Genomic DNA, 20,048 nt, shown 5'->3' with positions numbered 1-20,048 from the left:
TATGGAGTCGTAGAAGAGCTGTTTAGTACATAGGGAGACGTAGTCATTTGATGAGTGTATTCTTCTCTGAGAAAGTTTGTAAACAGCATTCCGTGAGTCAGTAAAAACAATGCATTTTTTGATATTTTTTTTTAAACAGGTACTTATACCTGAATTAATTGCAGCGATTTCGGCATTGCAAATATTTAACAAGTTAGGTATTTGGGATGAAAATGAAAAATTAATTTCTGGAATGTACACCCCAATTCCTGTTTTTTCATTATTTTTTCCCACATCGCATTTTGAAGCATCTGTAAATACAAAGGAATAAGAGTCTGAAAACTTCTGGGTAGCCTCTTTAAATAAAGTATTATTAAATAATGAATCTTTATTAATGTTTAAATTTATGGACGGGACTTCCCATAACTGGAGATCATATCCAAATTCAAAACATGGTAGTTTGTTTGAGTAGTAAATCTCGTCCTTGTAAGGAATGATCATATTAGAGGCCTCTACCAGGTAAGGAATTTCTTTGCGGTACCAGTAACCAGCATTAGTCATACAAATTTTTTTTAATTTTTCTAGGCAGTTGATAAGTGGATGTCCTTGAATTGTTATAATTTTTAATAAAAATTTTGTAGCCAAGCATTTACGTCTATAGTCCAGGGACATCTCTGAAGTCTCCGCCAACAGCGCATTTGTCGGAGTAGATCTCATGCATCCAGTTATTACTCGAAGCGCCTGATATTGAATACAATCAAGCTTGTTTAGGGACTGGATAGATGAAGGTTTGATAAAAATTGATCCATAGTCTAGATGTGATTTAACAAGGCCGTTATATACCATATGAAGAGTAGCCGGATCTGCTCCCCACCAGACTCTGCTGAATGATCTCATAATATTTATGCCTTTTATACTTTTCATTTTAACTGTTTCAATGTATGGTTCCCAATTAAGATTGTGTGTGAGATGGACACCAAGGTATTTAACCTGTTTTTTTAAGGGTATGATTTGGTCATTGAAAATGATGGGATTAAGAAGGATATTTTTCTTGCTATTATTTTTTGTAAACAAAACACATTCACTTTTTCCAACGGAAACTTGAAAATTATGTTTATTCATCCATGCAGCAATGTTAGTGAGTGTCTCGTTCATAAGATTGCCCATTCTAAGTGTGTTTGAATCTTTTATAAGGATTGTAAGATCGTCTGCGTATGTCAACAGGATAATATTTTCAGGTATTATTTCATAGATGGAGTTCGTATAGATATTAAAAAGAAGAGGGCTCAGCGGAGAGCCCTGGGGAAGACCCGTTGAAATTTGTTTAGGTCCTAACATACAATTATTGTTATCTTTGATAAAGACTTGCCTATTGATGAGAAGTCGTATGACAAGATTGGCTAATGCAGAAGATATGTTCATTTTGTGTAGATATTCGTATAAGAGAAAAATGTTTACATGGTCATAAGCAGCTTGTATGTTCAAAAATACTTCGAGAACTTGTTCGTTATTACTGAAAGCTAATTGAATAAAAGTGATAAGTTGAGCTATATTATCGGTTGTACCCATTCCTTTTCTAAAACCACATTGAAAGTGGTTCAATAATTGGTTATTCTCAATAAACCATTCCATTCTGTTTTTGATCATTGATTCTAATAGTTTAGAAATGCATGAAGATAAAATAATCGCCCGATAGCTACTAGATAAGCTTGGGTCCCTGGATTGTTTAAGGAAGGCTACAATGGTTTGTTCTTTCCACTGACTTGGAATATCTCCTCCACTGAGGCAGTTATTGTAAATTTCAAGAAGTTTGTATTTGGCACATAAAGGAAAATGTTTTATCATCTCGTAGGTGATATTATCCCTACCAGGAGAAGACTTTTTTCTATTTTCTAGAACATTCCACAATTCCATGATGGAAAAGGAGCTAACATTTTCAGTAGCCGTTAAAACAAAACTTGGATCTATGAAGCAGGTTGATAGATCGTCTTAAGATATTCAAACAGATTTGTTCAGTAGGGAGTTTTTTTGGTGAGGTCCCTTGTTGGATCAAGTTAAACTTTCGAATAGTTCGCCAAACATATGTTATATCCGATTCTCTGTTAAGCGAAGCACAAAATATTTTAAATTTAGATTTTTTTTTGTTTTAGAAATTTTCTGCTTAGTGCAATAGTTTTCTTCGCAAGTATATAATTTTCTAAAGATGGATTAGATTTGAAGGAGTTTATAGCCGCTCTACGTTCTCTGATTTTCTTAGAACATTCTTCATCCCACCAAGGACATTCCGCTTTCTTTGATTTGAAGGGGTTACAGGTTATGGTTGGAATGGCTATTTCAACTGCATAGTTAACCATATCGATAAATGTCTGGTAACTCATTTTTCCAGTAGAATTATAAAGTGCAAGGGATATTTCTCTAGAGTAAATACTCCAGTCAGCTTTAGAGTAATTTCGTTTACTATAATGTTCAGGGTTGCACTCGTTAGTGTGTATTATAGATTGGTTATAGATACATGCTGTAGGAAAATGGTCACTGTTCACACAGTCCCCCAATACTTCCCAGCAAGTTTTTGTGCCTAACTCATTTGATACTATAGTGAGGTCAAGGGGACTAGGGTTCTCGTTAGGATTTGATAAACGTGTCGGAGAGCCATCATTCAATAACACCATGTTATGACTGTTAATTATCTCTATTAAAATGTTGCCATTCCTATCATTATTAGCGCTTCCCCATAAATAGTGGTGAGCATTAAAATCCCCCATTATGATTAGAGATCCATCTAGTTTATTATTTATATGGTTAAAAATTGTGAGAGATATTTTATTTGTGGGAGTGGAATAAACGTTAATTATATTAATATCTTTATATTTGATAGTTAAAAATTGAAAATGTTTGCTTTGATATTCTGTCGGGAATTGTATAATGTCAAATTTCAAATCTTTCCTAATGAGGGTTGCTATTCCTCCTCCATGTTCATTGTTTAAACTATGGGTAATATCTTGCCTGTCAACTCGTACTATGTTGTAATTTTGAATATAAAAGGTTTGTGTAGGTTTTAAATATGTTTCATTGAGTAATAAGAAGTGTGGTTGTTCGCCACGAATTAGATTGATGAGATTGCTCCTGTTTGAATTTATACTTCTTATATTCCATTGAATTATTTTTAAATTTTTTATTGTGTTCATTTTACTGATTTTATTTAAAATAAAGTTTTTTTTTTTTTAATTAACTATTTACTTCGTGGTGAATCTATGTCTGAGGGAAGCCTCGAGAGCTGATAACTTGTGTTGATCAGTTCCCTAAGCTTATTTCGGAATTCTACAGGAAATTGCATGAAATTATTATAAAATTCTAATATATCTGAGTTTTCAGAGTTGATGTACGATGCACTATTATGAGGCTGGGTAAATGATTTCGAGGCACTACTATGAGGTTGATTAATTGAACGTGTGTCACTAATAGGCTTTGATAATGTGGAACTAGTTTTCAGTTGGTAATCAGTATTACTTGGTTGTGAATAATTATGATATATGATGGGTCTATGACTAAATGCTCTTTTTTCTGGTTGGGAAGAATTGAAGGTGAGGGGATTTTCAGCGGATTCATTTTCAAATCCTCTGAATTCTGTTTCTGATGCCATAGCTCTTTTTTTTGTAGGTACATTAGCTACCTCTCTGTAGGAACGTTTGGATTTAACCATCTGATTTTCCAAAACAGACCGCCTTTGTTCGATACTTATACTATTGCTTTGGGAGTTAAGAGGTTTTGAAATGTTAGGAAAGTCACCCGCTACTAAAGAGAAGTTACTAAGTCTAGGCTTTCTCGGTATGTTGACTTCTGTCCTATCATTAAGAGATCTATCAATTCTAGGAACAAGCTGTTTAGCATCAAAATAACCAAGGTTTTCATAAGCCATTAATCGCTTAATTTCTTTCTGCCGTTCAAATTCCGGACATATTTTACTCAATGAATTGTGCTCACCACTATCGCAAAATTTGCATTTTTTTATGCATGTACTGTCATGAATTGTATCGGAGCCACAGTTGTGAAACCTTACTTTACTACTCCTACACTGATTTCTAGTATGTCCAAATTCTAAGCAAGAAAAGGATTGCATAACTGGTTGAATGTATGGAATGACTGGCATAGATAGGAAACTCATAGAAATATGTCTGGGAAGGATTATTCCTTCAAACGTCACTAAAATTGTTGCAGTGGGAACATATTCCACCGTGTTATCTTCATTACGAACTCTCCTATTTAATCTTCTAATGTCCAAAATTTTGAAAGGACTGCGAGTTATTGCTTTAATTTTGTCAAAACTAAAAGATTTGGGTACGTTTCTGATAATACCTTTACATGTAACTTGATTTTGTGGAATATAAATATTATAACCCTTATTTTTCAGACCCTCATTCTTAGTAAAGTTATTAGCAGTCTCTGCATTGCAAAATTCAATCCCTAACTTATTAATTCCTTTAAATTTCACCATTTTTACATCTTTTAATTGAAGATCAAAAATTTCCGTTGCAATCGTGAGATGATTAAGTCTCCCTACGTTTTTTTGAAGCTCGTCCTTGGCTTCAATCATAACCAAAAAAGGCCCAATATCTGAGTTTTTATAATAGATAGGTTTAACGGTTTTTTTACCTGGTTGTCTGTCGTATTTGGACTATTGTTTCCCACTTCATTATTTTTTGTTGTTTTGCTATCCTGGCTTGCTCTTCATCATATTCATCATCCATCAAAGTATTATCACAGCTTACTTACTATACAGCTGAAACACTCTCGGCGGCACCTTTGAAGTCGCAGTCTACGAGTAAGCGAGACAGAAGTATTTCTTTCTCTGTCGCACAGAGGGGAAAAGTCAGGGCCTGATTAAAACGATTATTTATTTAAGTAAAATTTTTAATTTCTGCCTGACAGGATCGGATTATGATTTTTTGAATCTTAATTTTAATATTACGATAAAACTAGGTTTGTATTTGGAGTTAATAAGGATTATTAAAAAATACATTACTCAAACTGATTTGGAAAATAATAAAATTTCGTTGTTATAGATTAAAAGATCTGGTGTGGGCCGACAAGGAGCGATTTATAAAATTATGGTCAGAATAATTACGATATTAGAGTTGTTATCTGTAACTTTACGAAAAGAATAGTGATTTATGAAAGTCGTTGATTGTGCAATAATGTTGTTCCTAAGGATTTAGCTTTAACTATTCTTCTTGACTGCTAGGTCATTATTAAGGTCCTTTCTCAGCTAGCAAAATAATTAAGATTTTCGCGTCTGAATTTTAATGTTCGACAGAGTACTTACAATTTTGCATTTATTGCTTGTGACAGGCGCACAGTGATGCAGTCAATATAATCTCAGTTTTTTAGGGAGAAGGTCAAAATAATAATAAAATGAAGTTGTGTAGGTTAAGTTTTTAATAAGTTGTATTGCCCAATAATTGAAAACTAACAGGTGGGAAAGAAAGTAAATAAAAAATGCTTACCTATTAATAATACTAATGATTTATTAACAGTAATAAAGAATACAACATTCATTAATACATAAAAAAAAAACTCAATAGATAAAAAATAAAATCAAAAATTTAATTACAACTTACGACAACAAATTATAATATATTTTGTAGCAATAAAAGTACCTACAGATATGTTACAAATTTCTCCATATTATTAGTTTATTTTTGTTGATATTTCTAAAATTACCATTTATTGTTTTTAAAGTGTAATATATTCTAACTCGTAAATATAATCTTACTACAAATTCTTTGGGGAAATATTTACAGGGATGGTTAAAAGACAAATGGTTACTTATATCTAAAAGAGTATTGCAAATATTACTTTTAGTTGCGAATTTTTCAAAGTTTTCTTGAAATATTTGCTCTATTTTACAAATTAGTTCCAGAAACTCGTCATTAGGCATTTGCAAATTTCCGAAGGTGTCCTTATTCGCATTTTCATATGCCTTAAGAAAACAGTAAAAAGATGAATCATCTAGTTCATCATGGTCTTTACTATAAGTATTGCAAATATCACAAGAGTGGATTTTTAACGCTTTATTTAAAAGGTACCCACACACGTACCGTATAAAATTTTTTTGCAACATTTCATTATTTGAATAATGCATGCTATTTATTGCGTCTGTTTGTTCGGGTACTTTATCCGTTTCCTGAGATACAAAATCGTGTTTGCAGTCAGAAAGCCTTAAAAGCATCTGATCAGAATCTGCCTCACAGTTTTCTGTACCTGAATTAAGCAAGTTGACGCATTGCGACTTTCTAAATGTTCTGTGGAACTGTATTGCTGTTGGGTTAATGCAGTTCCCATTTTCACTTCTGATTTTACCGAAATGGTTCTCCAGACAGTCTTGGTTTAATCTTCGTGTAAGTATATAATCAAATCCTGCATTTTCCCGAAGATAGTAAAATAACTGAATAATACTGTTGATTGAAATTATAAGGCTTTTGATGAATTTAATTTTTTTGGTAATGCTCATATTATTTTTGTCTCGAATTTCAAGACTTTTAAAGAACGACAAACAATCCATTAGAAACTCTAATTGAAATGAGTTTGCTTTAAAAGCAGCATTATATTTTTTTGGGTTAAAGATTTGTGAGGAATTTAAAATATCAAATAGTTGATCTACTCTATTAACAAATTGAACAGTTTCAGTCGCTTCTGCGGGAAGGGAACCAAATCTAATATAAAAACTCATACCTACATGAACTGAGTAACTAAATACTTGGGTGGCAAGTTTTACCTTCATTTTTTGGAAACTAGTGGGATAAATATGAGAATCGGTTAATTTAGGTGCTGCTTCAACAGGTAATTTTTTATCTAACTCATAGAAGTCTTTAATATATTGCCACGAAATTTTTTTACCATTAACATAGAAGTCATATGCCATCAACATATTTCTCATAGCTTTTATAATATGTGGCACATCAAAGATGAAAAAGAGATACTGGTTTTCTAAATAAAAACCAGTATTTTCTGGAGATATTTTTAAAATATTTGACAATTTGATATTGTTGGACCCCATATCACAAGTAACTGCACAAACATTTAATCCCACATTTTTTAATTTTTGCACAGCTTCATTTAATAGGTTATGTAATAGGTTAGCAGGACAAGAAGTATGACATAAAAAATATGCTATTGGCTGTTTCCATTTGGAATAAATTCCTCTGACCATAAATACACTGGCAGTTAAAGTTGGTTTGAAAATTTTCTCCCCTGTATCACCCATTGCTAGCCCAATGATATAATCTTGATTACGCTCATAAAATAAATTGGCTTTTATGGACATTTCATCGAAGCACAATAAGCAATATTTGCTTTGGGCCTGAAAACTGTCAATCTTTTTTTTTTAATAAAATGAAGAACTCGGGATTATCTAACCCTGGTCCTATCCTAACTGCTCTGATTTCTTTTAGCAAAGTGTTAGGCGAGGGAAGGCTATATTTAGCCATCAAGTATTTTTTATACACTCGGGGACCAGCAAAATATATTGACAGACATTCAATTTTTAACTCTTTGCTATAACGTCTACCCTTTGGATGTTTATTCGCCTGTGATACTTGCATATTAACACATTTTGCAGTGTCTGGATTGCAAAATTTGAATGTTAGGGACATATATTCCTCCAAAGATATATTGTCTAAGTCATTAATTTTTTGACTCTCAAGTACCTGAACTCTTTCTCGTAAATATTTGTTTTCGGCAGTTATGGACTTGATGTGCTGTCTGTATTTAACCTTCCTTGGGGTATCGAAGGATAAATTGGCTGACGTTTGGCTAGAATTTGGAGATGTCAAAGGAGGAGTAACTGTGATTGGACTCACGGCGATTTCATGTTGAACCTCGGTTTTTAGTTCGGTTTCAACTACATTTGTCTGGTTAGCTGCAAAAATACATTTTATTTAACAAATAAAAAACAACTTAGGGGAATATGTACTCTTAAGCAAGGAACAATTTATTTCGTAGATTTTTTTATACAGGGCGGAACAAAAACTTTAACAAAACTTGACATGTACAGATATCATGCGATTTTTAGCTCATTTTAAAAGGTTAAAAAATCAAAAGGTTTTAGTCTTTTAATAGTGGGACAATTAAAATGAAAGCACTGTACAGTTATTTTTGGTTCACCCTTCGTTTCGCCCTGTATACAAAACATTAAGCTTTATTTTAAATTAAGAAACTATTTTTAATACCTGAATCAAATAGTGGAGGTGGAACCCCGCCTGGAACTATAACATTGTCATCTAGAAGTAGTATTTTTGCAGAAAGTTGCAAGGGCGGTGCACTATACGAATGATCAGTTCTGGAAGTACCCTCGAGAGACGGGAATAGGGTAGAAATTGCAGTGGTTACTAATCGTGTATGAAAGTGACTAGTGAACATCCTCTCTTCAAAATGGATTTCACATATCGAGTAACTTCGATGTAAGTCGATTAGTTTTCCGAACAGGTCCTCGCGATTGGCTTTCATTGCCCATATTCTGGCTCTGTAAATAAATAAAAACATTTTTAAACAACACCTCTATTTAGGGTGTCCCAGATAAGAATGAACTCTACAGGGATCTCATAAACGATTAGAGCTAAAGAGATGTTCAAATTAGGAAAAGTTGCGCCTCACTGAACCCTGCCGGATGATGTTTTAAAATTTGGAAAATTCTCATTACTTCCGAAGATATTTGGGAAAAACCGAAAATTCCAATTTCATTATTATCTTTTTCTGATAATTTAAAACAATAAAACAAAATAAATTTCACGTTTCATAGCCACTTTTTAACCCAACGTTTTCTTCCTCCGCATGCATCATCAAATATTCGGTTTTTCCCAAAATATTTTCGGAAGTATTCGAAATCATACTGCAGGGTTTAGTGGGGCCCAACTTTTTCCTAACTTAAACAACTTTGTAGCCCTAATGGTTTACGAGATCCCTGTAGAGTTCATTCTTGTCAGGGACAACCTGTATTCCTATTTGCTTCATTACAATTAATAGTCGTTGATATATATAAAAATAGTAATGTAGGAAAAACAAGGAAAAACACCATAGAAAAAATATCATACAAAAACCCCCCGAAAAAAAAAACAAAAAAAAATACCCCATTAAAAGAACACTACGCTTTTGCATACTGTAAATTCCCCAGAAAAAATATACATACTGCATAATGTGTCCCCGCATAAGAAATGCATACCACTTTTTCTTGGATATAAGGGCATCTTTCGACCACTTGAACGTGGATCTATTTTAAGAAGAGGCAGGTACTTATTTCGAGAGCTGGGTGATATTTAAGGTTTTGGAAGTTGACGCTTTGACCAGCTTTGATAGTAATTTATCTTATATATTCCCAAACAATTTTACGACAACACGGTATAATCAAAAGTTTACTTTTTATTTACTTAAATATGGAAAAAAATATGATGTAAGAACTTACCGATTCGCATCCTTAGGAAAACGATAGAATTTCTTCTTCGAGTTATAACCTTTAATATAACAGTTTCGCACTGCACAAACATGATGATGTCCTGATGGTTTTTTGTCACTCATTTTACTACAGTTAAAAATTCAAAAATAAAACACTATGTTCAAAAGAATCACAAACAAAATGCACAAAATTTTACACCCGCCTATGACGGCTAAACGTATAATAAGTAATACTGATCTCCCGACTGCACGCCATAGACGTCTTTTCCCCTAAGAGGCGGGGCATAAAGCCTGCGCGAGGGGATCGACGCAAACCGTTCCCGCCAAGAGAGTGTTTTAGCTGTATAGTAAGTAAGCTGTGGTATTATCATTATCACCATCACCATCCTGATTTACCTATGTGAAGTTGGCTGCCAGACCCAGCTGCTAAATTTTCCGAACTCTACCGAACGACCAGTGGCGTGTATCCTTAATATCAGCGAAATGAATATTGTCGTATAGAAATATATAAAAACTCATAATTGATATTTGTTGCAGAAAATCGACTTGTACAGTAATTGAAATATAAAACTGCTTCATTAAGCATGGAATTGAGGAATACCTCTGTTATCATAGTCACCCTTCCGTGAGAATAATTCCTTGCTTACGACGCGTTTGGGTCTTACACTGCAAAAAAGAAATTTTCAAAAGAATTTTTTTGATAACTTTTGCAAACCACTGCTCGGACGAAATATAGTAGAAAGTGTTTATAGTGACCCAATCTAACCCTCCAAGTGAAAATTATTACTTGTGAAATTATTCTACTGGGTCTTACACTGCAAAAAAGGAATTTTCTAAAAAAATGTTTTTGATAACTTTTGCAAAAGACTGCTCGGACGAAATATAGTAGAAAATATTTATAGTGACCCTTCCTAACCCTCTACGTGAAAATTATTTCTTGTGAAATTATTCTACTGGGTCTTACACTGCGAAAAAGAAATTTTCTAAAAAAATTTTTTTGATAACTTTTGCAAAAGACTGCTCGGACGAAATATAGTAGAAAGTGTTTATAGTGAACCAGTTTAACCCTCCACATGAAAATTATTCCTTGTGAAATTATTCTACTAGGTCTTACACTGCAAAAAAAAAATTTTGTAAAAATTTTTTTTTACAACTTTTGCAAAAGACTGCTCGGACGAAATATAGTACAAAGTGTTTATAGTGACCCAATCTAACCCTCCACGTGAAAATTATTCCTTGTGAAATTATTCTACCGGGTCTTGAACTGCGAAAAAGGAATTTAAAAAAAAAATTTTTTTTGATAACTTTTGCAAAAGACTGCTCTGACGAAATATAGTAGAAAGTGTTTATAGTGACCCAATCTGACTCTCCACGTGAAAATTATTCCTTGTGAAATTATTCTACTGGGTCTTAAACTGCGAAAAAGAATTTTCAAAAAAAAATTTTTTGATAACTTTTGCAAAAGACTGCTCGGACGAAATAGAGTAGAAAGTGTTTATAGTGAACCAGTTTAACCCTCCACATGAAAATTATTCCTTGCGAAATTATTCTACTAGGTCTTACACTGCGAAAAAAAAATTTCTAAAAAAATTTTTTTGATAACTTTTGCAAAAGACTGCTCGGACGAAATATAGTAGAAAGTGTTTATAGTGACCCTTTCTAACCCTCCACATGAAAATTATTCCTTGTGATATTATTCTACTAGGTCTTACACTGCGAAAAAAAAATTTTCTAAAAAAATTTTTTTGACAACTTTTGCAAAAGACTGCTCGGACGAAATATAGTAGAAAGTGTTTATAGTGACCCTTTCTAACCCTCCACGAGAAAATTATTCATTGTGAAATTATTCTACTAGGTCTTACACTGCGAAAGAGAAATTTTCTACAAAAATTTTTTTGATAACTTTTGCAAAAGACTGCTCGGACGAAATATAGTAGAAAGTGTTTATAGTGAACCAGTTTAACCCTCCACGTGAAAATTATTCCTTGTGAAATTATTCTACCGGGTCCTGAACTGCGAAAAAGGAATTTTCAAAAAAAATTTTTTTGATAACTTTTGCAAAAGACTGCTCGGACGAAATATAGTAGAAAGTGTTTATAGTGACCCTTTCTAACCCTCCACGTGAAAATTATTCCTTGTGATATTATTCTACTAGGTCTTAAACTGCGAAAAAGAAATTTTCTAAAAAAATTAATTTGATAACTTTTGCAAAAGACTGCTCGGACGAAATATAGTAGAAAGTGTTTATAGTGAACCAGTTCAACCCTCCACATGAAAATTATTCCTTGTGAAATTATTCTACTAGGTCTTACACTGCGAAAAAAAAAATTTCTAAAAAAATTTTTTTGACAACTTTTGCAAAAGACTGCTCGGACGAAATATAGTAGAAAGTGTTTATAGTGACCCAATCTAACCCTCCACGTGAAAATTATTCCTTGTGAAATCATTCTACCAGGTCTTGAACTGCGAAAAAGGAATTTTCAAAAAAAAATTTTTTGATAACTTTTGCAAAAGACTGCTCGGACGAAATATAGTAGAAAGTGTTTATAGTGACCCAATCTAACCCTCCACGTGAAAATTATTCCTTGTGAAATCATTCTACCAGGTCTTGAACTGCGAAAAAGGAATTTTCAAAAAAAATTTTTTTGATAACTTTTGCAAAAGACTGCTCGGACGAAATATAGTAGAAAGTGTTTATAGTGAACCAGTTTAACCCTCCACATGAAAATTATTCCTTGTGAAATTATTCTACTAGGTCTTACACTGCGAAAAAAAATTTTTCTAAAAAATATTTTTTTGATAAATTTTGCAAACGACTGCTCGGACGAAATATAGTAGAAAGTGTTTATAGTGAACCAGTTTAACCCTCCACATGAAAATTATCCCTTGTGAAATTATTCTACTAGGTCTTACACTGCGAAAAAAAAATTTTCTAAAAAATTTTTTTTGATAACTTTTGCAAAAGACTGCTCGGACGAAATATAGTAGAAAGTGTTTATAGTGAACCAGTTTAACCCTCCACATGTGATAACAAAGGTCTGTCAGGCTCTCGGTCTAAATTCTAAAAATATTAATCATAGAAAAAGAGTTTATTATTACTTAACGAAATATTACAGTGATAACAGAAATGTTGGTGATATTAATCAAGAAATATTTGAGGATACTGAATTTGACGATAAACATCAAAAAAATAATAATTTGCGTTCAAAATTTTCAAATGAAAAAAAATATTTTTGAAAGTAATAGAAATCTTAAATGTTCCAGATATTTACGGAAAAGTAGGAAAAATGTTCTTGCATTGTATAAAGAATTCATTTGCAATATTCCGAAAGAGCGGTTAACCAAACAACGTACGAAAAATGTTGATCCTTTCAATGAACACTTATCGCAAGAAATGTGGAGTAGAAAAATAAAGAGTGCACCGAGTAGTCATTTTTCAGGAACTTATTTGAAAAAAATTTGTTCAGTGGAAAAAGCAGTACAAAAAAACTCAAATAATATTTTTGAAGAAACCGAAAATCTTCCAAATAATAAATCGTTGCATACTTCGTTAGCTGATGAAACATCATTAGAAAAATGTTTATATTGCGGTCACGGGCGTCTTAATACTACAACCGAATGGGTAGCTTGTGATATTTGTATTCGTTGGATACACATGACGTGTGATCCTTCTTTCGGTGAAAAAACCTATAGCGGTACCTTTATTTGTGATTATTGTTCAGCTGATAAACAGTCGAATAGTGAAATAAATTTGAATAAGTGTTTGTATTGCGGTTTAGGGGAACTAGATGCTACTGTATCGTGGGTAGCTTGTGACAATTGCAATCGATGGATCCACCAAATATGCGATAATCAAAATCAATCTTATAGCGGAAATTTTTATTGTGAAAACTGTTCTAATAGTTTGAAAGTGAAATGTGAACGCGCGTTACAAAAACTGAAGGAAGAAAGTAAACAACGGGATTTAATTGAAGAAATAACTAGGGATCAGCGCGATTCTTCTGCATGGTTCGAGGAAAGAAGAAAAAGATTAACTGCGTCAAATTTCGGGGCTATTTGCAAGGCGCGGAATCATAAGTCGAAACTTAACACATTCAATTCAGTCTAATCAATTATTTTCTAATGAAGCAATTAAACACGGCATTAATTGCGAAAAAATTGCACTTCAACAATTTCTTTGCCAAACTAATTTTTCTTATAAAAAGTGCGGTCTTGTAATCCATAAAATATATTCATTTTTAGGGGGGTCTCCAGACGGGCTTCTAAATGACGACGGAATAATAGAAATAAAATGTCCCTTCAAAGTGCGCAACTGCGATCGTACAGAAACTTTAAAAAAACTCGAGTATATTGATAATGACGAAAAATTAAAAATTAATTCAAATTACTACCTTCAAATTCAAGGTTTGCTTGAAATTACTAATAGACCGTGGTGCGAATTCGTTATTTTCAATTTTAAAGGTATTCAATTAACACAAAGAATAGAGAGAAGAGAAAAATTTTTCAAAAATAAAATGTTGCCCATGCTACAAGAATTCTTTTATTACTATTATTTACCTAACTTATTAGATATTCGGAATATCGATGAAACTACACGTAAATGGAGACCAATTAAAAATTTAAATATTTTATCAAATGGACTAATTAATGATATTAATTACTATAAAAATAATAGTAGGGATTACTTTGTAGCAGTTTTTAAAAATTTCGATTGTTTACATGAAATTAATATTTCTGATTTTGTTTCCCTAGATAATCAAACATGGATAAGTAATTTCGTTTTGGACATTGCCTTAAATTTATTAAATGTTAATAATAAATATCAAATAATTCGTCAAGAATTAGTGAGTGTTATTTTCAATTCGGAAGAAATAAGTAAATCATTAATAGAAATAATTAATTTTGTAAAAGATTATCTGGCTTTACCAATATTTATAAATGGCAACCATCATTGCCTTATCATTATTGATTTTGTGACATCGACGTTTTGTTTTATGGATCCAATGAGTTGTAATATACAGCAAGACAAATATCTAAACTATTTTAAAAAAATTTTACGGATGTATAATACAATAAAATCTGAAAATATTAATGGAGAATTATCAGTAAAGGTTTATAATCATGTTGAACAAAGAGACAACTTCAATTGTGGTCTGTTTTGTATTAGATTTTTTGAGTGCATTGTTAGTAATCATGATATGTTGGAACGTATAGATATGTTAAAATATAGGCAAGGAATAAAAACATTAATAATCAATAAATCTGATGATATGGTAAAATCCTGCTTGATATGTTCAAGAAATTGTGATGCCACAACAGTAAAAAAGTGTGCTTTTTGTAAAAGACTCATTCATATTGAATGCAATTTATTTCGGGACGAATATTTTATCAATAACGGCATTTGTCAATTGTGCGCCCAGTATTAAAATTAATAATTCATCACTAATATGGTGTTCGTTTTGTGTGGATTGGGTAAGGCTGAAAGGGGAGGTTGGAGGCCTTTTGCAGAAATGCAAAGTATTGCATTTCTGTTTCCGGTATCAATTATGCGCCCAGTATTAAAATATATATTTAATCACTTATTAAGTGTTCGTTTTGTGTGGATTGGGTAAGGCTGAAAGGGGAGGTTGGAGGCCTTTTGCAGAAATGCAAAGCATTGCATTTCTGTTTCCGGTATCAATTATGCGCCCGGTATTAAAATGTATATTCAATCACTTATTAAGTTTTCGTTTTGTGAGGATTGGGTCAGGCTGGAAGGGGAGGTTGGAGGCCTTTTGCAGAAATGGAAAGTATTGCATTTCTGTTTGCAGTTCCTTTGTGTGGACTGAAAAAGGATGAGAGGGAGGTTGAAGACCTTTCGCAATAACGGATTATATCCCTATTCTGTTTTGGCGGTTTGTATCGGGAGTTTTTGAGGAGATTGACGTGAATATGAAAATGAGATGAAATCCATTTCCTTCACTACAGGCAGTGGTTATAATATGGCTCTTGGCGAACCTTCCACGGAAACAAAAAGGTAACGCACCCAATGGCAATACCTCCTGGGTGGGTGTGGAAATTTGCCACATCTATATATTTGGAATTCACTCGAAGAATTCCATAATGAATAATTTTCACTTGAAAGGTTAGATTGGGTCACTATAAACACTTTCTACTATATTTCGTTCGAGCAGTCTTTTGCAAAAGTTGTCAAAAAAATTTTTTTAGAAAATTTTTTTTCGCAGTGTAAGACCTAGTAGAATAATTTCACAAGGAATAATTTTCACGTGGAGGGTTAAATTGGGTCACTATAAACACTTTCTACTATATTTCGTCCAAGCAGTCTTTTGCAAAAGTTGTCAAAAAAATTTTTTTAGAAAATTTATTTTTCGCAGTGTAAGACCTAGTAGAATAATTTCACAAGGAATAATTTTCATGTGGAGGGTTAAACTGGTTCACTATAAACACTTTCTACTATATTTCGTCCGAGCAGTCTTTTGCAAAAGTTATCAAAAAAAATTTGAAAATTCCGTTTTCGCAGTTCAAGACCCGGTAGAATAATTTCACAAGGAATAATTTTCACGTGAAGGGTTAGATTGGGTCACTATAAACACTTTCTACTATATTTCGTCCGAGCAGTCTTTTGCAAAAGTTGTCAAAAAAATTTTTTTAGAAATTTTTTTTTTCGCAGTGTAAGACCTAGTAAAATAATTTCACAAGGAATAATTTTCATGTGGAGGGTCAAACTGGTTCACTATAAACACTTTCTACTATATTTTGTCCGAGCAGTCTTTTGCAAAAGTTATCAAAAAAATTTTTTTTAGAAAATTCCTTTTTCGCAGTGTAAGACCTAGTAGAATAATTTCACAAGGAATAATTTTCACGTGGAGGGTTAGAAAGGGTCACTATAAACACTTTCTACTATATTTCGTCCGAGTAGTCTTTTGCAAAAGTTATCAAAAAAATTTTATTTGAAAATTCCTTTTTCGCAGTTCAAGACCCGGTAGAATAATTTCACAAGGAATAATTTTCACGTGGAGGGTTAGATTGGGTCACTATAAACACTTTCTACTATATTTCGTCCGAGCAGTCTTTTGCAAAAGTTGCCAAAAAAATTTTTTTAGAAAATTTTTTTTTCGCAGTGTAAGACCTAGTAGAATAATTTCACAAGGAATAATTTTCATGTGGAGGGTTAAACTGGTTCACTATAAACACTTTCTACTATATTTCGTCCGAGCAGTCTTTTGCAAAAGTTATCAAAGAAATTTTTTTAGAATTTTTTTTTTCGCAGTGTAAGACCTAGTAGAATAATTTCACAAGAAATAATTTTCACGTGGAGGGTTAGAAAGGGTCACTATAAACACTTTCTACAATATTTCGTCCGAGCAGTCTTTTGCAAAAGTTGTAAAAAAAATTTTTTAGAAAATTTTTTTTTGCAGTGTAAGACCTAGTAGAATAATTTCACAAGGAATAATTTTCATGTGGAGGGTTAAACTGGTTCACTATAAACACTTTCTACTATATTTCGTCCGAGCAGTCTTTTCCAAAGTTATCAAAAAAAATTTTTTAGAAAATTCCTTTTTCGCAGTGTAAGACCCAGTAGAATAATTTCACAAGGAATAATTTTCACGTGGAGGGTTAGATTGGGTCACTATAAACACTTTCTACTATATTTCGTCCGAGCAGTCTTTTGCAAAAGTTATCAAAAACATTTTTATAGAAAATTCCTTTTTTGCAGTGTAAGACCCAGTAGAATAATTTCACAAGGAATAATTTTCACGTGGAGGGTTAGATTTGGTCACTATAAACACTTTCTACTATATTTCGTCCGAGCAGTTGTTTGCAAAAGTTATCAAAAAAATTCTTTTGAAAATTTCTTTTTTGCAGTGTAAGACCCAAACGCGTCGTAAGCAAGGAATTATTCTCACGGAAGGGTGACTATGATAACAGAGTTATTCCTCAATTCCATGCTTAATGAAGCAGTTTTATATTTCAATTACTGTACAAGTCGATTTTTTGCAACAAATATAAATTATGAGTTTTTATATATTTCTATACGACAATATTCATTTCGCTGATATTACGGATACACGCCACTGGTCGTTCGGTAGAGTTCGGAAAATTCAGCAGCAGCCAACTTCACATAGGTGTGAAAAGGACGCGTATGACGACTTAGCAACGGTAGTTTTGGATTGAGGAGACTGTTTTTTGGCAAGATTTTGGTGAATTGAGTATTTTGTACCGGCATTTATAAAATCATCAAAATGTAAAGAAAAACTACAAAAACTAAGCAAAATCGTCTCAAGAAAGGTTCACTATAGCAGGGTAGTAAAATTTTCACCTGATGAGCAGATCCAGAGAAGAAAATCCTGGTTGAAAAACTTCACCACTCCAGACCACATCGTCACCTGCATTTTGCCAAGGTATTTATTCCATATCATCGTTCGTGGAGAACTTCCTTGAATTTTCGAGGTATTTATTTGAAGCCTGAACTATTACAACAGTTTTCTTCGAACATTTAAAATCGTGCAAACCAAATAAACTTTCATTTCCTCGCACCAATTTCCTAGAGAACTTTTTACGCCCTTCTTCCGAACTTTCAAGTCATCTATATTCGTTATTGACTGCTATTTGTAATTATGTTTGTGAAATTTCATAATTTTCTGAAAAATTTTCCACATAACCAAAGTCAAAGAATAACTCATCTCTCTCTCTCTCTCTCTCTCCGTTTGGTTGGCCCTTGCTTCCGATCAGGCGCATTTAGCCAGTTCTCCTTCTGTTTCACGTACTTATGTAACAGTGGCTTCGTCCGGGGTTGCAGTTGTCCTGCTTTATGCAGACTGCTTCCTTATTGTGTCACTTTCTTCTTCTTTTGGTCTCTTTGTTATTTTTTGCTTTGTCTTTTGTCTGTTGTAGTCGGTGTAGGTTTGTTAGTATTTTCACATATCACAGATAGAAATTTAGACGAAAGACACATACAAGGGTGAATGATACAAGAGTTTGTCTTTAAACGATACAATTACCTTTTCTTTCTTTCATACTTTAATTTGATTGTGTAGCATAAATTGTGTTATGTCCTTAATAATATTTAAATTTAAATTCCTAAGTACTGTAAACATATCGAATGGTGCTTTGATTCCGTTGTTAATAAATTTTTGATATAAATCTTGTCCGGGGATACTGTTGATTGGGCATTCTGAAAAGATATGATTTATTGTCTCTATTTGTCCGCATTCACAGTTTGGACTATCACTGACCCCTATGCGATATAAATGTTGTTTACAACTGCAGTGTCCTGTTCTCATTCTAATGATACTTGTTATGTGTCTTCTGTCCATATTTGGTATTTTTGTGTACCATGGTTTTGTTGGATAGTCAGGTTGGACCCTAATATACATTTTTCCTTTGTTTTGAATTTCGTGTTTCCATTGGGTGTAAAATGATGTACTTATTATTTGTTTTATGTGGGGTATAATTTTTTTTTCATCTATTTTAATATCCAGCGGAATATTAAGGTGGTTACCAATTTTTGCTAAAGTATCAACTTTTTCATTACCTTCTATTTGTTGATGATCTGGTATCCAGGCTATTTTAATTTTTTTTTATTATTTGTATTTGTTCTTATTTCATCTTTTATGTTTAATATAATAAAATCATTGTTTGCTGTTGAATCCATATTTTTTATTCTGTCTATTGCACTTTTAGAATCTGTTAATATTATATTTTTGTGTAAGTTTTTTTGAATACAAATTCGCATACCCTCATTTATTGCAATGATTTCTGCGTCACATATGTTTGTATAATCGTTTAATCTTGCTGAAAAAGAGTAGTCAATTATTGGTATGTATATTCCCATTCCCACCCTGTTATTTTGTTTGGAAGCATCTGTGTAAATGAAATTATATTCATCTTCATATTCTTCTGCAAATCTGAAAATCATTTTTTGTATTTATATCATTTTTTTTAAGTTTTGTATCTATTGTCTCTACTTCTTGTATATAGGTATCATACTCAAAACTAAAATTTGGTATTATTTCATTTGTATATATGCTATTTTTAAATATTTTACATTGTTTATATGCCTCTATCAGATATGGTGTTTGGTGGGGTTTCCAATAGTTGTTTTGTTTCCCTTCCATGATAGTTAGTATTTCCAAAATATATATAATAGGTGGCTTAAAATCCATGCGTTTTATTACATACTTATGTGCTAACCATTTCCTTCTATGTTCTAGATTTATTACTCCCGCTTCCGCAAGTATAACGTTTCTAGGTGTAGATTTCATACATCCTAGTATAATCCGAAGACCTTGTATATACGTTTGTTCTAGTTTATTTAGGTTTTTTTTTGTGCATGGGTTGAAAAGTATAGCCCCATATTCTAAATGTGTTCTCACTAGGCCATTGTACGCCATTTTCATTGTTACTGGGTCCGCCCCCCACCATGTTCTACAAAAACTTTTGATTACGTTTATTCCCTTTTTTGCCTTATTTATTATGTTTTCTATGTGTTTATCCCATTTTAGATTATGTGTAATTATTGTTCCTAAATATCACTTGATATTTTAATTTGAGACTGCCCTATTTTTATATCTAACTGTTCTATGCATGCTCTCCCTCGTTTAAACAATATTGTTTCAAATTTT

General features: G+C 32.5%; 1 protein-coding gene across 1 annotated transcript; it reads right to left on the bottom strand.

Moving 5' to 3' along the window:
- Positions 1-5,622: 5,622 nt before the first annotated feature.
- LOC141485898 (uncharacterized) lies at positions 5,623-10,199 on the bottom strand. The gene is made up of 3 exons (XM_074183549.1): positions 9,434-10,199; positions 8,205-8,497; positions 5,623-7,894 (listed from the first exon to the last, which is right to left on the bottom strand). The coding sequence occupies exons 1-3, from the start codon at positions 9,544-9,546 to the stop codon at positions 7,347-7,349; spliced, it is 954 nt and encodes a 317-aa protein (XP_074039650.1). The 5' UTR covers positions 9,547-10,199; the 3' UTR covers positions 5,623-7,346.
- Positions 10,200-20,048: the final 9,849 nt, after the last annotated feature.

This window comes from Leptinotarsa decemlineata, unplaced genomic scaffold (genome assembly GCF_025532065.1).
Source record: "Leptinotarsa decemlineata unplaced genomic scaffold, Ldec_3_MD MMD2_tig00026340_RagTag_RagTag, whole genome shotgun sequence".
Lineage (NCBI taxonomy): Eukaryota > Metazoa > Arthropoda > Insecta > Coleoptera > Chrysomelidae > Leptinotarsa > Leptinotarsa decemlineata.
The sequence above is the reverse complement of the archived record's forward strand: the minus strand, read 5'-3'. Positions and strand labels throughout refer to the sequence as shown.

Excerpts from the sequence above, each read along its gene's own strand:
- LOC141485898 (XM_074183549.1), bottom strand. The coding sequence starts at position 9,546 with ATGAGTGACAAAAAACCATCAGGACATCATCATGTTTGTGCAGTGCGA. Across the intron at positions 8,498-9,433 it reads TTTCCTAAGGATGCGAATCG|AGCCAGAATATGGGCAATGA; the intron begins GTAAGTTCTTAC and ends ATTTATTTACAG. Across the intron at positions 7,895-8,204 it reads ACCTCCACTATTTGATTCAG|CTAACCAGACAAATGTAGTT; the intron begins GTATTAAAAATA and ends GTATTTTTGCAG.